A 17,181-nucleotide genomic window follows, 5' to 3' on the forward strand; every position below is an offset into this window, starting at 1 on the left:
CAAAGCACATGTTTTTCAGCAATCACCAACCAGCTATCAGTTTGTTCACCCACAGGCAGTGTTGATTGTGGTTCTGCAATGCAGCTTTCCACCTAACGAGAAACCATTAAGGAGGAACTTATGGTCAAACTTTCAGTTAAAAGGATTGGTGTCGGATAATTGCACTTGTATCATTTGCAAAGCGTAGCATAAGGTCCTATCCAGGTAAAATGTTACAAAAATCTGCACCGTTTAAGAAAAAAAAGCAGCAAATCAGGAAGTACGGCTTCAAAATCAGATCACGAAAACTTACAATAGAAAGTTTATTTATTTATTTTTATCTGTTTGTTTCCAGTCAGTTTTTTTAAAAAACAAATACAAAAAAAAATCTGATCACAGTTTGCTCAAACAGCCAGACTTTGACTATATTTGTAACTTTGTTCACAAAAACATACATTACTGATGCTGCGCTTAATAAGAGCCACTTCTAGGAGTTCGTGCAAAGAGTCATACAAAGGCACAGCAAGGACATACTGCTTGGAATCACAGTTTTCGTCACAGATTCACTATTCACTACACGTAGGACAAGTTCAGTTGTATTTCATCATTTCACCTCTACAACAGCATTAATTACACGAGAATTATATAGGTAGTTTGAATAAAAATATTTTAACAGCTTGGAGCTATACAGTTATTAACACTTACACACACATGCACAGTTAAGCAAATTGAGTGCAACACATAACATTTGTACTAAGGGAGGGGGATTCTCTCTCTTTTTTACAGTTACTTCAAGTAACACAGCTCGCTTCATATAAATAAGTTAAAACATCTAAATTTTCAAGACAAAGCCATTCAAGACAAAGAAATGTAGGGGAAGCAGATCTACTTATACACGCGATATAATGGTAAGAAACAGGCTCATGATTAAAAGATGAATCAGGGCGACAAGAACAAGGTTTCTTCACAGAAGTAACACAAGGAAGTTTTAGAAAGTCAACTTAGTACTGACATTATGCGAAGGGTCAACTAATACTGCTCAGTACTTTTTAATTGATCAATTTCTTAAGGACGAAAAGCCCCTCCTGCAGCTGCCATGCTCATGCTTTTCAGCTTATTATCCTTTTTCCATTTCATTCTCCTGTTTTGAAACCAGATCTTTATTTGTCTCTCTGAGAGGCAAAGAGCATGTGCTATTTCAATCCTTCTTCTGCGGGTCAGGTATCTATTGAAGTGAAATTCTTTTTCCAGCTCCAGGGTCTGATATCGGGTATAAGCAGTCCGAGCCCTTTTTCCTTCTGGTCCCCCTATGTTGTCTGTAACAGAAAAGTGAATGATTTAGTCTCTCCCAGCGACCTGCTCCTGTATTTTCTAAAAAAGCCCAGAACATCAGTAGTACCGTTATTCTTGGTCCTGTTTTTGTTTTGGATAAATGCTCAACAAGTACCCCCTTTTCTGTAGACATTTTTGGAAGAGTAAACCAACAGACTCCTGAGCTAAGCTGATCAATGCATTGTGGATCTGAGGCTAGATGGGATTTCAGAGATAGGAGAGCAAAGCAAGGACATTCAGATCTGTCACGGGATTTAGTTTTAGAATGCTTTGGAACTAACAAAATCATTTCTGTTTCATAATGAGAAGGGGCATGGCAGGTATTTTTTATTTAAAATTACAGAGCAGAAGGCAACCACATAGCCTTCCCATACCCCCTGGACCTCACCCTAAGGATTTTTTCTGACTTCCTACCAGTGCAAACTCCCATCCTCACTCACTATTTTGCTAAATTGTCTTTTTTACATATAATTAGTAACGCTGTTCTGCTGGACAGTCCTCATAATAAATTACACACGGTGACAAGCACTATTCACATTTTCCCACTTCAGCTACATCTCTGCTCCCCGAGTTGTGCAGACTTTGTTGAGTTAGAGTTCCTACATTTACATTTTTAACGTGCCTACGAAACTGTCTTTCCCCACCGTGCAAGCACAGGGGTCTGATCAGGCTACACACTCACATCCACCCAGCCACCACGCATTTTACATTAAAGCCTCTTTAAAGAAAAGCAGGGTACGCTTTACCATGACTTATGTGCAGTTTTCGCATCCAGGGGTAGATCTGGGGTTGTGAAGGCTGAGCTGTGCTTTGGTCATTCTGGGCACTTGCCTGGTCGCTGCTTGCTGGGGTGTCATCCTCAGTGCCAGACGACGTGCCAACCCCCTCTCTGCTTATGTGAGTGCTGCTGCTGGAATTGGACGAAGTGCTGGTAGAGTTAGCTATGGAGTTTTTCACCCCGTGATGACTGTCGCTGACAGGCGAAGTGGCCACGGCGGTACAGGGCAGAGGGTCAGGTGGAGGCGAATGTGAAGACGTTGCAGGTTGGTTATACCTGGGCTCTGTCGACGCAGAGGTGGTAGTGGCTGGGTAATTGCGAGATCTTTCATTGGCACCAAAGTGGTTGGAGGCTGAGCGCCCAACGCTGAGATCCATGCCATTGTAGCCGTACCCGTACCTGCTGGAATGCATGCTCGCTGAATCCCTGTATTGCTCGCTCACGGAACTATGATCTCCATAATTATGTAACTGGTAGTCCGGGCCATTTGGATAGCGACCGCAAAATGAGTTTACAAAATAAGAGCTCATTTGTTTTTTGATATGTGTGCTTGATTTGTGGCTCTTGGTCGTTTTGTGCGTCTATAGCACCCTTGCACAATTTATGATGAATTATGGAAATGACTGGGACATGTACTTGGTTCCCTCCTACGTAGGCACCCAAATATGGGGTACGACTTCAAATCACGTGCTTTTGTTGTCCAGTCGTAAATCCTGCCTGATGACCTCTAGAGGTAAACTCGTGCACTAATGGGGGAGTTGGGTGGATGCTGGAGGGTTGGCGCGCGCGCCCAAGGCGCGCTCCCGCTTCCAGCTCCTGACTGTCAGTCGGACTCTTGCGCCACCCTCTGGAGACTAGTTAGATCTTCACGCTTCCAGCCAGGGTCTGCAGGGCTGGGGTCGACTCGAGGTTACAGCCCATTATAGCAAAATTATTGCATTTCTCTCACAGTTCCATCAGTATGTACCAATTGTAACGGGCTATCGGCTGCAGATCACAAAGGCAGCAATAATGCAGGAGTTTGGGAAAAAAACATTTGCTTTTATTTTCAATAGCTTTCTTTTATTCTTTAATTCCTTCCTCTTCTGTCCTGCTATAGATTTTTAAATACAGAAATAACTTCGATCTCTTTTTAGAGTGATGCTTATTTAAACCTACTGAAAAATATAAATCCTCACACACTGGCAACAATTACAGTCCTGTTTTGCAGGCGCTAAAGAAAAGCTGCACTGCCGATATTAAAAGCCAGGTACCTATTAAAAATAAATACTGTATAGTAGTTTTCCAGCTGGGATCAAATTCTATATAATTTTATGGTCGGCGTCTTTTTTTCAGATAAATATAGTGTTGTGGCGGTCATTTGACATTAATATTTTCGCAATTTGGGACTATTCAGAGCGGTAGCCCAAATTGCTTCTCCTTCCGAATAAAGGGGTCTTTGTGTGTACTGTACACACATTCACACACACAAATACGTATCTATTAGTAAATATTTTGACTGCAAGTATTTTACTCAGTGAAAGAGAACTCTATTTGGAATCATTTTAGAAGCTAGTTTCTATCTATTATCTATTTAGTCTTCTGTGCTAGGAATTTCGAAAGTAAATGAAGATAGAAAGAAGAGCCACGATTTACCATTACAGACCATTGATTTTGAATTTTTTGAAACTAGCACAATCGTACTGCATGATTAAAACCCCCTCGTTGCTCAATGAAAGCTTTCTTTACTATCAGCGCCACGACAGGAGCCGCAGAAATCTGCCCGCCTCAAAACCTTTTCTTTCCCCGTTCTAAAGTTCAACGCATAGTTTTTTCTTTAATACTAGCGCAGATTTTGTTCAATTTAGTGGAATCAGCTCTGGGCGTTTTAAAATCTCCCTGCAATTCATCCTCGATTTTCATGGAAGTTAATAGTAAATCGATTTTTTTTAAAATGCCGTGATCTTCTCTGTGCTAATTAAATCTCTTATACACGTGTAAAACTTTTTTTTATAGAGACCCTAAAATCCCAAACACAGTAGAACAAGACGCCCAGGATTAGTAAAGACAGAAAACCAGGATTTTCTAAATCAGGCGTTATTCCACAATATGAACGTTTCCAATTACAAAAATCTACTCACTTCTCTGCTGCCTACAGCCATACTGTCGTATCAGAGACATTCATACAGACATAGATGCTCAATTTAAAATATTTATACTTACAATCTGGGTTTTTTTCTGAATTATTTTAAGCAAGGTTCTCTAGGCTTTGAAAAGGTGACCATAAACACTACATAGCTGTAAATCAAATACTTCTATTTTTAAATAAATTCACAGTTGATTGCAAATGTATATATTTTAATCAAGCCTTTGGGAGTCAACAGACTGTGAAAAACCTATAGGATTTTAGTAGCAGAAGGAACACAAGAAAAAAAAAGCGCTAAAAAGGAAAAGGCCTGGTAACTTTTATTAAGCATAACTTTACTCCCCTGACTTTTCCTCTGTTTCTTCGCTGCTGGGCTGTGTGGAATGTATGAGTTTGTTTTCCTTTTTCCATTTCATTCGCCTGTTTTGAAACCATATTTTAATTTGTCGTTCAGTAAGGCAGAGAGCGTTTGCAATCTCAATCCGTCGTCTTCTGGTTAAGTATCTGTTAGAATGAAATTCCTTTTCTAACTCTAGCGTTTGGTATCTGGTGTAAGTTTGCCTCCCCCGTCTCCCATGTGTTCCATACACTGTACCTGTAAAAGTAAAGAAAAAATTGTCGCATTGAACAAGGCCCAATGATCTCAAGTTAAGAAATAGTGGTCAGTTGCATTGCGCCTCCTCTTGCAGAGGCAATCACATAAGAAGTGTCTACTCTGTCAGAAGTTTTCTTGATTAAACATTTCTAAATGAAGAAGAGCATCATTATCATATTTGAAGGTATAATTCTGATACACAGATATTTACTGGGACAAGCATTTACCCATGAACGAGAAATATTTAAAACTTTTATATATACATATGTGTGTGAAATATACAAATATGTGTGCGTATGTATACAACTATAATAATTACTATAAATATAGCAGAACTATAATTAAGTATGATCATAATTAAAACTCATAGAAGCAACTAAAGTTCCTAGAACAGCCCCTGGCCTTTGCTCCCAAATATGGTGCATTCAAATGCAAAGGCACTCTTCAAAATGTCTTTAAAAGTTACACTTTTCAAAGAAATATAAATCATAATCCCACCTTTCAAGAGATAACCCGGGGGAAGGTAAGACGAGATTTTATTTTTCGAAACAGTTGAAGTAAACAAGGCAGTGTGCTTATTCAAAACAAGTGCCATTTGCTCCCATCCAAACAGTCCTGTTGTGTAAACTTCACTTTACAAAATTCGAGGTGATTTGTATATGTGCACACATTGTCCGAAAGCATGCTTTCGATAACCAATATCTGTATCCTAATGGGCTTGGGAGGGTCCTACAAATAAATGAGGGTAGGCAGTACAGGGGGCATGTTCCGTACATCAGTCTTTGACGCTGAAGAAGCGAAGAGGTTTCTTCGAGGAGGGATGGTTATTAGTAATTTGTGAATGCCTGTTTTTCAGTTATTACTAAGGAACGGCACCAAGCCAGACAAGTTTGGAGCAGATTGTTCCTAAACTGCTTTAAGGCTGCCAATGTGCCAGGGCTGGAATAACCTGGAAAGGTTTCGTGTTACACATTACCTCGCAGGAGTCATTCCTCTTCGACAGTTTGGACTCCCTTTCTGAAAGTCTTTCTCAAAGAAACTCCCCCTCACCCCACTCTTTATTGCATTCAAATGACTTACCAGCGCAGGAGTTCATCCGCTGCATCCAGGGATAAACAGGGCTCGTGTACTTCCGGTCGCTGCCTTCCTCATTTAAAATTTTGCTTTGCACACTGTCGGATTTGTATGGTTGATCAGGAGAAAAGTGCAGATAGTCCCCGTGTCCCCTCTGCTTGCCACTGCCGGAGGGAGAGGCGCTACTTATGTCCTTGTCAGAATAAAAACAAGAGGCTCCATACTCATAGGATGCCCGATTGCAAGTAATGACCGTGTTGGACTGTTGATAAAAACAAGGTGAGGTGTAGGTCTTGTCCTGCAGGCTTGTTGCCCCATAAGAAGCTGGGAAATGCCTCAGAGTATCATAGCCAGCTGGATAAAGGGGGATTTGCCCGAGAAAAGAGTCCTGGCCATTAGGCAGGCTCCCAGGGAAAGTGGGATTCACAAAATAGGAACTCATTTGCTCTCCCCTCTGCAGGACCGTGATTTGTTGTATATTAGTGCATCTGGCTATAACTATTAGTAGTCATCGAACTGGTTTGTTTCTGGATGGCCGAGCGCCAAAAGCGACAGCAGCAAATAGCACCAGCTGACGGCTCGGCGGCCAATGGGAGAGCAACGTGGAGCCCGCTCCCTTGGGACCCGCAGCGACCGAGCCAGCAAAGTTACAAACAGCCCCGAGCCCGCACACCCGACAGATGGACGGCAACGCACACACACACACCACCTTTAACGTGGCTAAGGGAACGTGGGAGGTGGGACATGCTGGGGGGAGGGGAAGGGCCAGGGGGTGTTACTGTAAAAAAATAAACTGCAAGGCGGAAAAGAATGCGTTAAGCGGCGGCCGCGAGCGCCCCCAGGGCAGTGCCCTGTGGCAGCTGAAAAAAAAGGGGCAGCTCTCTAAAGTTAAGATCTCCACTCCGGAAGCTATGTAAATCATCACATAGCGAACTCCCCTCCCCCTCGCTCCCCACCTCGGGGGTTGGACTACCCCGGTCCTTCTATATTCCTATATGAAAGGTAGAGGATGATTGATGTTAGAACTGAAAACTTTGGAGCAATTAAAATCCGTGGACGGGGAAGGAATCAGCGATGGCATCAGAGCTGGCCGACTTTGTAAACAAATATCTGTTCTTAACACCGTGAAAAGCAAATAATTTTGTTCAACTAAATATACTGAAAGCCGCCAAAGAATATTTCCCTCCCGAGCTTGAGCACCAAGCATCTTCTTCGCCCAGTTCAGAATCCAGCCTTTGTGTTCTCCGTTGTTTATTGAAAATGGTCTCGTGCATTAATGAACACTCAGATAATGAAAGTGGAGATTATGGATCGGATAGGAAAGATTTATTTATTTATTTATTTAGATGCGTGTTTCAAAGGGAGTCGCTGGTAGAGGTTGGAACAGGTTTCCAGAGCTCCCGGAAAAGATGTGTTCAGAGAAAGTTACACGTGTTTGTTTTCTTTACATCCAAAAAGTGTATTTTGTTGTATCTGAAACGACGATTTTAAAATTGTAGCGGTAGAATTATGCCTAATGAAAAGAGCCACGCTAACGTGTGTGCAGAGGCAAAATGGTTTCGCTGTTGTTTCTAATCATTTAATTATCCACTGATGTTTTAACAAACATCTTAACGTGTACTGTTCAACTTGGCAGTTACCCCAGGACGGACATACAGTTCTTGGCCCAGGGCAGAAGCAGTAGCAGCGCTGATGAAATGCACAGAAAGGCTTTTAATTCAGCATACTCCAGCAGTTCCTAAAAATAACAAGGAGATCATTCCTTCCAAGCTGTGTTTACTCATAATACGTGACTATGACAACAGACTGAACAGCCGCTTTTTAAAGGTGCTGGAGTTTGTACTAACTCTGTTTCCTATAGCACCTAAACTAGCTTTGGAAACGTGAGTTTTGTTGTGGTTGCAAGGTTCCGTGTCTCATTTCCGGAGGATGATTAAGGTACCTATAAAACAGTAGTGAGTTAAAACATCTCTCCACAATAGTTGGTATTGTTAGCGTTCTCAGTTGGATTTTCACGCTGAGACGTTGATTACCTTCCTTTTTTATTTTGTCCCCCTATTCTTTTCTCCGACTCTAAGTTATATACACATCTGGTAGACTAAAAATTATATGCATTGAGAGAACAGCTGAACATTATGCGTAGCTACTCAAAAGAATCCCTGTCCTGAAGAATTTGTACTATGTGTGTGTGTGTGGGGGGGGGGTGGAAATGACGAATACAAATGAGTTTTTTTAAAATGTGAAAATTTTCAGCAGAGGCTAGACCGGAAACGTGCCATGAAAATTAAGATTCGGTGAATACAAAAATCCAACGTCCATACTTTAAAAAAGTTGTGGTCAGAAGGTCTTTTTTTGAAGACGCATTAGATTCATCTCGAAAAAAAATGAGAGGTTTATAAATATTTAGGTTTTATTATGTCGGTTTCAGATTGATATTATCTTTGTTTAAAGGAGTGGGAGGGAAATGATTTGCCCAGGAATCTTTATCTGCGGTTCTTGTTCTAGCCAAAGTCAAAATCTCTAATGTCTCAGCATAACAAAATAAAACATTTCTTAGTTGCTTCCGCCGCACTAAACCACAAAATAAATGAAAGTACACATTTGTTATGGTTAGAACATTTGTAGTAACAGCTAAGCAATTTGCATGGCAATCGTGGTTTCAGTTACATTCATTATTCAAGAAATGAAACAAAATAAAAAGAAAACCCTGCCACCATAAAGCTTTTACCGTGAGCGTTCCCAGCCAGATAGGTTTAATAGCAGCACTATAACACTCATCTTCGAAAGATGAATATTGAAAAATTCCCCAGTGCGCTTCTGCAACTGTAACAAAGTAGTCTTGCTCCTCCATTTTCTTTAAATTATGAAAAAATGTCAGCACACAGTTGAGAAAAACATGATTAGCACTTTAACAAGACGCGGGTTATTTTTCCTTGCTTTCTTTCTTTCAGTCAACAGACTCCATAACTCAAACAACGCCAGAGTACAGGTGCAGGAGCAGTTACCCTCTTGAGTTTAACCCTCCCTCCTTCACATACTATCTAAATCCACTTACAAATCCTTCTCATGTTCAGAGGCGTTAATAGAAAACAACCTTTAACTAATAGCCTGTAATCCAAACAGTTCTTGCAATCCAAACCATTGTTTAGATTGAACTCGTAGTAGTAACCTCACTGGGCAGCCTCAATCTTATCCCATCAAGCCAATTCACATTGAGACATTTTACATTCGATACACATCAAAGTTTAAAATATATATATATAAAACCTAGCTTTGTAGAAATAGTCCGTTCTTGGCGGAGTTTGAACGGTTTCCCTAGGTAGGCCGAATTTTTAGGATTTCTCCAAGAGGATTGCAGACAATTAGCCTTTTACTTGCTGCTGCCTTTGGGTCGCCTGGTTTCCGCCACACAGTGGCAGCACTGAGAGTCTATCGCTCCGCCATAAATAATCCGACTCTCACTGCAGTTGCAGTCAAGCAGATACTGCAATGCAATGCAAATGTAATTCTTTATCAGCCCAGAGAACACAAACAACACCGGTGTTAACATCTAAAGCACTCACAGCTCATTCTTAATTACTGTAATGAATATAAAGATATTACAGAAGCAAAACCCTGAACCAATGCTGCGGTTTCCAGAACACAAACATAGAAAGCAACGCCAGCTCGGTGAAAGACACGTTATGATGCCAATACCTTACTAAAATACTCCGCGTCCAGATCTGTTTCCGTCCCCCCTTCACACACAACCCGTGTTCCATTTTTTCAAAATCATAATTAAATTGGCACAATATCTCTTATTTTCTTCAATTGACATCGAAAAAGCGTCATTTCAGAATCTGATGTAAGACTGCTTAAGACCGAGCTTTAGACATCATTCATCCATAAACTACGTATTTAGAAAAATGTCTGTAATATTGTTCAAGCACCGATCAACACATGACGTGACACAGTTATACTGTATACAATGATTCATTTGATAAAGCAACCTATGCACATATTTCCTGTGTTCTGCTGTTACAGAAATATCCTTTCTCTCTCGTGGAAATTTTACGGAATGAGAAGATATTATGCCGATTGGTCTCTTTCTGAAATTGTAAGTGTATTTTTTTTTAAATTTTAAGTTGCAATTAACACAAATGAATTTGCTAATGCTGGGAAACAAATTTAATATATTTTCTTGATATATTTAATCTAATTTAATATATTTAATATATAATATTAAATATATATAAATTTAATATATTTTCTTGAAACTCGATATGATTTTATAAATTTGAATTCTAAAATAATAATAATACAAATCTGAATGTGATAGAAAATCTGTTAAACATATCTTTATTAAAATTACACCTCAGCCTTGCTAATAACAAATGCTTGTATTTTTGCATGCACTGGTTAAATCTAAATAAGCTAAATATTCGACTGATAATCCTTCAATTGGTATCAATTCATGCTACTGTATCTATTATATATAGTTGGGTCCCACATAGGTATATATCAGTATTAAAATAATATTACTCTGCTTATGGTAGTGTTATATACGTTTCTCACCTTTAGGTTCTGGCTCGTAGGAGCCCCTGCTACTTTGACAGCTGTCGCTTTGGCTGCACAGGAGACGAATCGCCCTCCTTTTGGTGCCAGAAGAAGCAGGAAATTAGCCAGGTTGCAAGTTGAAAATCTGCCACTCCAGTGCTTTGAATCCAATATGCCACACCTTCCAGCGGAGGAATTGGAAATTGCCATCCAGGATCTGTGTTCTAGGCGGCTGCTTATGCTGAACCTCCATACACTTTGTTCACTATTGCCTTACAAAGAACAAATGAAATGGGGGATTGAAAGCCAGAGAGATCCGAAGCAGGACAGAGCTGAGCAAAAGAATGCAGCTCTATTCTCGCAAGGGAAATTATAAAAAAGTTCATGTTCACGGTTACCATCCACATGACCGACAGCGACCAATGGAAAAACCGAGCAACTCATAAAGTTGTATTGCAAAGTTGTAAATTTTCATAAACAACAACGGATTTATGGCCTTTTCCTCATCACTAAGAAGAGGCAGGTCTTAGAGAGGCGCCATCTTACCAGAGAGGCAGCCCTGGAGTTTTAAAAGACCTAGAGATTGTTCTAATTTTATTAAAATTGCAATTAGTGCATTTACCAGCAACTGAACACAGCAGAGCTAGGGAACTACTCTGCAGATGATGGTATCATTATCTCTATATTTTTCTTGCCCTCTAAAGAGAATTTCATGCATGATCTTTTTAAATTCCACATTAAAATACGGTATCTGCTTTACGTGTTAGAATAATGGGAGAATATTTTTAAATATAGGCGGTTCGGTTAGGTTATTTGTCTTGATTTTACATATTTACTATTGCCCTAATATAACTGATACGCAGACACACACCTGACTTGATCTTCAACATTTTAAACTTTCGCACTGCAGTTTGCGTCTATAATCAAATATTATCCCGCTAACGCGGATTTCCGCCTGCGTATAGGCAGGTTTCATGTCTACTGTGATTGTAAAATTTCACTGAAGCACGTAAGAGCTTCTTGTTTAAGGAATGATCTCTGCTTAATTAATCAACTCAGGTGAAAAATCTAGATAGAGAAATTGATTGATTTCTAACAATTCATCACCTATGAATTTTTGGTTTTGATTGCGGATAAAAATGATATATTTGACCTAATTTCTTTATTTGGCCTTGTAAATTTTATGCTTCTTTTGAACTGTTCCCTAATAAAAAAACACAATTCATTGTCAACAAGCATATTTATTTCCTGTGTAACATAAAACACATTTATCGTGGGAGATATTTGAACACGGTATCACTTCCAGAGAGCTCATATACATTTTTTCTCCACTGCCAATACTTACACGGTATATCCAAATGTTCACAATGAACACATCGAAACACATTGTAACATACAATTTATGAATAAACTTTAGCCAAACCTTCAAGAAGGATTTATACAGAGTTCTTAACAATACACCATGCTACAAAGTTACCAATTTAAATACAGACTTCCTAGTTTATGACGTGATCTTACAAATGATTTCAAGACAATATAAATGACAAAAAATTCGTTTAAATATACAGTATTTGCTATTGTAGGAAAATTCACGGTATTACATATTAACACTTTCTGAAATCAGGACAAAAAGATTTTTGAGAGGCGCTAACCTGGTCGTCTTAATTCACTTTTTAAAGAACATTTTCAGCGATATTAAGTAGGATGAGCTTAGAAAACACAACGGCCTGTAACAATGTACTTCAAAAGGTAGAAGCCAACAGAAGATATTAAAGCGCTTTGTACAATATTAGTATGTGTTTTCTTCTTCACTCGGAATAGTAAAGGATTGAGAAGAAAGATATATTGCAGCATATGGTTTTCATTTATAATTGCGTTGGAATAAATATATTATTTTTTCAATTTAAATATATTCAGCATTTTCGATACCAAATTACATACCAAAGCTATTGATGCCTGCTTTGCGAAGGAGCACACTTAAGTTTCTAAAAGCATTCTGCAATTCACATTAGTATGTTATCTTCTTTTGATTAATAAAATACAGTATAGCTTAGAAGGTAGGTAGGCGGAGCGAGAAATAGGTAGTCTGGAAAATAGGTAGTACAAATCATTGTTGTAGGGTGTAGTGGTTTCTGTTTCATTATTTTTACAGGATTTTTTTTCACTTGCTGTTTAAAGTTGCCTGTTTGTTGTGATCTTCTGAAATAAAAGGAAACAGGAAGTGCAGAACTATTTATTCTTCTAAATTAGGTAGTTTTTTATGTGACCCTAATGCACTTACCCCTTAACAACTGATTGGGACTAATTGAGTCAGGTAGTTATGCTGGAAGTTAACGTTTTTCTGCATGTGCAAGTAGCAGTTCTCTCCCGCAAATGTACCCACACAAAACACACCAAGGTTTGGGCAAACGAAAATAAATGATTAGGGTGATCTTATGAGAGATTCCAAATCAGTTGGACAGGAAATGTGCGAGGTTTGGGGAGGTGGGGACTGGAAGACAAATCACGGGACCTTTTAATGTTTGAAAATGCTCGGTTTCAAGATGTTCATTAAAGGGCACAGAATTTTTAAAATAAAACAGTAAGTCTTTTTTTAAAGAGAGCTTTTACAACTGTCACGTGCATACATAACACTGGAGATTGCTTCATCAAATGAGAGCTTTACTCGTCTTCTTCCTCCTCTTCTTCCACTTTCTCCACAGAAGCTGTTGCTGACGTGTTCTCGTTGGTCGCTGGAGTGCTGGAGCTCTCTTCTTTATGCTCTTTCTTCCATTTCATCCTCCTGTTTTGGAACCAGATTTTGATCTGCCTTTCAGTTAGGCACAGAGCATGGGCGATCTCTATTCTCCTCCTGCGAGTCAGATAGCGGTTAAAGTGAAACTCCTTCTCCAGCTCCAGGGTCTGGTAGCGGGTGTACGTCTGCCGACCTCGCTTCCTATCTGGACCTGAAAGCAGGCAAACAGACACAGAAGTTAGCCAGAAACCTGAAGATAATCAGTTCGATGGAAAGTTGGTATTTACAAACAGCCATCCAAGCAACTGGAGTAAATCCTCTTCCTTTATTCCTCAGCCCCTAACAAAGGCATTTCTCTCAGACTGCATGCCCAGCTCAAACATGGCAAATTAAGTTCTCTGAAATATACCAAGGTGGAGAAAAAGCATTAAAGAGCAAAACAGTTACTTCCTAAAGGATGGACTTTACACTCGGCTCTGTTTCTCAAGCGTCCTCCAGACTTCTGTGTTTCACAAAGGAAAAGAAAAGCAGGGTCTGGAATTTCCATGTATTTATTGATCCCAGGGTCTTTTTATCAGATTACAGACACATACTAGTATTGGACTCAAGAACGGAGCTCACATTTTCCAGATCTCTTTCCTTTTTACACACGTATACAGACCCTGATCCCCAGGAAAGGCAAATGACACATTTCACACTAACAGTGAGCTAGAGCACCCCTGCCCCTCTGAAATAGTCTAGCCTCCCTTCTTTCGAGCCCCTCTTTTTTCTTTTTCCTCTGCGTTTTCCGCCACATAGGATTTTTTGTACATTTTGTCGGGGTGAGGGTGGGGGTGGGGACCACTTACCCATGTGGGCTTCCAGAGTACATAGCCAGCTCTCCACATTTCTACATCAAACCGCACAAATAAACGTTATACTAAAATTCCATAGCAAATTGACTCAAATAAATTTACGAGGATAGAACCCATTAATTGAGCAATAAAAAGTTTTATGATACTCATTTACATACAATGCCACGGGCTTTCTACGCAATGGCGCCTCTGCTATAATTAAAACCATAAAGGCTGTGCTGACAGTAATTTCGGCTACACATTTGCCTGGCTGCCATAGCTTTGCCCTCTCCATTCCCCATACCTGAAGACCTCATCCAGGGGTATATCCGGAAATTAGCCTCAGCCTGGCTGTGCAGGTTGCTTTCCTCCGCTTTCTCACAGCTGGATTTGGTTAGATCATTGCAGAGGACGGGAATGTTCTGATCAAAAGAGGAACAATGCAGGTTGTAGGCATCTGAGCCCAGGCTGTATCCGGAAGAGAACGGGTTTTGATATATGGTACTGTTCACATTGTACAAGCCAGGCATGGAGGAGGTGAAAGCACTAGCCCCTGGTCCATAGCCGCTTCTCTGAGAGTTGGTTGCAAAGGAGCAAGAAGTAGGCTCTGCATTTTGGAAGAGAGAAGCCCCCGTCGTATATTTGCTAAAAAGAGCGTTCACATAATACGAAGAACTCATAATTTTGACCTGTGATTTGTTGTCCGGTAGGCTTCAGTGTCGGTTTTACGAGGTAGCGTGATATATGATAACATTACACCCCCAGATTTACACCAAACCCCATTTTCTTTTGGACTGAGCTGCCTCCAGCACGTGACCAGTCATATGACCCCATCCTCCAATCTCCTCCTGCATCACAGGTGGTATGGATCAGGGTGTCTCACAATATCCTATAATGGAAGGGGAAGAGGATCAAATATATGTCTAACAAATTAAAGATAAGGGGGCTTTTGATTAAGGGTGCCACATGGTAAATGATATTTTGTAAGATCCCTATAAAGTATAGTAAGTAAAATAAACAGAGATTTATTTGGTTCTGTTATGAAACTTAAACCGCAGATCTGTGCCACGCAGATCTCTCTATTCTCGAGCTGTTTTGGTTCAGAAAAATAAGGTATGGCTGCGCACATAGTGCTCCCTACCTTTCAGTTTACTCCTCATTTTCTGCCTTTTTTTTCTTCTTCTCCTTTCTGTTTTTTTTAATCCAAGTGGAGATCGCATAGCATTGGACTATATTATAATATGTGTTGGAGGGTTTTCTATTTAATAAAAGCTACAGTGCTCAGCTGATCAATATTTAGTGTTTGGAGGGAAAGCACATCTTGCACATTAAAAAGCCTCCGCAGTAAACTGAAACCATGTGTCTCTCTCTCACACACATACACACAAGTTTAAATAATTCTATTCCTCACGCATGCATGATTTTTCTGCAGCGGTGAAATATGTATATATTGCGTTTCCTAATTTGCTAACAGATGTATTAAGATATTGCTATATTACATTCTACTAATCGCTTTCGGCTAGATGGATCAGGATGCGGTTGCTCCAGAAATCCGCTTTTAACTTTTTTGCAAACTAGTATGTCTCAAAGGACGAAGCGAGTGATCGCTAACAATTCTGAAAGAATATTGATACTCCTTGGCTCTTATAATAATGACAAGCATACATTACCGAACCTTGCGTGTGAAACTTAGTCCATCTCTTCCGATTTCAAAGGTGAATTAATATATCGATCACATTTTTATTTATAATACTCCGTTGCTAAATCTGTATTGTTACGACTGTATTCCTGACGGATTCATTACGTCTAATAGCAGAATAATTCCACTTTCCCCCGTTCCCTTGAAACAAAAAGAGGACACCTCTCGTCTGAACACCTTTTAAAAAGCGATAAGTCCTGGAGTCACACATGTAGGGCTTCAGATCTTAACTAATTGTTTGATGCCTTCCTTGCCTTTCAATGTACATACCTAGTATCCGAAGACGGAGATAGCAACATTACATTTAGATCACGGGTAACGTTCCTCATTTTCTAAACACTCCGCTTTCCAACAATAAGAATGACTTTCCATTGAGGATGCTGCACCGTACCCTTCCTTTAAACGGATCATAAAATGGGTTTCCTTCTCTCAGACAGGGAGTCCTAGTAAAGACAGCTTTTACTGCCCTGCTATATTGCACATCATAAACTGGAAGAAGCACAATGGAATTGCCCCGGAAATTCTCCTTTAAATTATAGAGTTTAATGCCCTGTGTACAAAGAACTTCTCACCAGTTAAAATTGTTCTTGGCGATATTTTCGCACGGACCCTAGAGTTCACGTTTTGAAAACCTAAGGAAAAAAGAATGCTCGAGGACTGTTTATGTGCGAATATTGCAATGGTCCCATGTAGGGTAAGAAGAAAAACAAGTGAAATTGACTAAAGCGAAGTCATCGAGATATTTGTGGTTAAAAGTATGCAAACGTTGTGACTACATCCAGATATTTGTCAACAGATAAACATGTACAATCCAGGTTATTATTCGCAATCTAAAGCCAGCATCTGAATAAATAGCTTTCTCTTAATTTTGATTCAGAAATATTACTCAGCATTACAGTTAGTTACAAAAAACGAAGAATCACAGTCCCAACTGACTTTCTGGAAAGAAATAAAGGCCCAAGAAGTTAAACGAATGCGAAGCAACCAAGAAGACTACTAAGAAGATCAAAGAGGCTGAATTAGACGGCATTAGACCAATAAATTGCTCCTCTGGTGACAACATACCAAGATGCAAGAAGAAAGAAACAGCAAACATAACCAATGTCTAGACTTGGGTATTGATAATGCAAGACAGGATTTTATAGAGGAGCCTTAAAAAGAACATTTAAGTGTGTCTTGCTTCTTAAAACGTATTTAAAAGTAATCAGGATATTAAACATGGATACCGCCACCTTTGATTACTTCCCTTTCATCTTTCCAATGTCACCGCTTGTAAACAATATTAATATTTCACACCAAGTTCGCACTGAATAAGACACATCAGGAATTCCAGGAAAGTATTTTTCCTGCATCTATTCGACAAAAGCCTCCTTAAAATATTACCTCTGGAATAGACTCTAAAAGGTCAATCTGCCGCATTCAATACTGCACTGGACAGTGCTTTAGCATATTTCTGAAATTGCAACTTTACATTTTAGTGAATTATTACATTCAAG

General features: G+C 39.6%; 3 protein-coding genes across 3 annotated transcripts; all 3 read right to left on the reverse strand.

Annotated features, from left to right (window-relative positions):
* Window positions 1–325: 325 nt before the first annotated feature.
* Window positions 326–3,968, reverse strand: HOXA5 (homeobox A5). The gene is made up of 2 exons (XM_032773808.2): window positions 2,058–3,968; window positions 326–1,295 (listed from the first exon to the last, which is right to left on the reverse strand). The coding sequence occupies exons 1-2, from the start codon at window positions 2,617–2,619 to the stop codon at window positions 1,045–1,047; spliced, it is 813 nt and encodes a 270-aa protein (XP_032629699.1). The 5' UTR covers window positions 2,620–3,968; the 3' UTR covers window positions 326–1,044.
* Window positions 3,969–4,088: 120 nt separating this feature from the next.
* Window positions 4,089–6,348, reverse strand: HOXA6 (homeobox A6). The gene is made up of 2 exons (XM_032773810.2): window positions 5,890–6,348; window positions 4,089–4,809 (listed from the first exon to the last, which is right to left on the reverse strand). Exons 1-2 carry the CDS (start codon window positions 6,323–6,325, stop codon window positions 4,550–4,552), a joined length of 696 nt encoding a protein of 231 aa, XP_032629701.1. The 5' UTR covers window positions 6,326–6,348; the 3' UTR covers window positions 4,089–4,549.
* Window positions 6,349–11,670: 5,322 nt separating this feature from the next.
* HOXA7 (homeobox A7) lies at window positions 11,671–14,753 on the reverse strand. The gene is made up of 2 exons (XM_032773802.2): window positions 14,291–14,753; window positions 11,671–13,364 (listed from the first exon to the last, which is right to left on the reverse strand). Exons 1-2 carry the CDS (start codon window positions 14,664–14,666, stop codon window positions 13,081–13,083), a joined length of 660 nt encoding a protein of 219 aa, XP_032629693.1. The 5' UTR covers window positions 14,667–14,753; the 3' UTR covers window positions 11,671–13,080.
* Window positions 14,754–17,181: the final 2,428 nt, after the last annotated feature.

The sequence above is a fragment of the Chelonoidis abingdonii genome, chromosome 2 (assembly GCF_003597395.2).
Source record: "Chelonoidis abingdonii isolate Lonesome George chromosome 2, CheloAbing_2.0, whole genome shotgun sequence".
Lineage (NCBI taxonomy): Eukaryota > Metazoa > Chordata > Testudines > Testudinidae > Chelonoidis > Chelonoidis abingdonii.

Excerpts from the sequence above, each read along its gene's own strand:
- HOXA6 (XM_032773810.2), bottom strand. The coding sequence starts at position 6,325 with ATGAGTTCCTATTTTGTGAATCCCACTTTCCCTGGGAGCCTGCCTAAT. Across the intron at positions 4,810-5,889 it reads GCGGATGAACTCCTGCGCTG|GTACAGTGTATGGAACACAT; the intron begins GTAAGTCATTTG and ends TTACTTTTACAG.
- HOXA7 (XM_032773802.2), bottom strand. The coding sequence starts at position 14,666 with ATGAGTTCTTCGTATTATGTGAACGCTCTTTTTAGCAAATATACGACG. Across the intron at positions 13,365-14,290 it reads CCCCTGGATGAGGTCTTCAG|GTCCAGATAGGAAGCGAGGT; the intron begins GTATGGGGAATG and ends GCCTGCTTTCAG.
- HOXA5 (XM_032773808.2), bottom strand. The coding sequence starts at position 2,619 with ATGAGCTCTTATTTTGTAAACTCATTTTGCGGTCGCTATCCAAATGGC. Across the intron at positions 1,296-2,057 it reads AAAACTGCACATAAGTCATG|ACAACATAGGGGGACCAGAA; the intron begins GTAAAGCGTACC and ends TTTCTGTTACAG.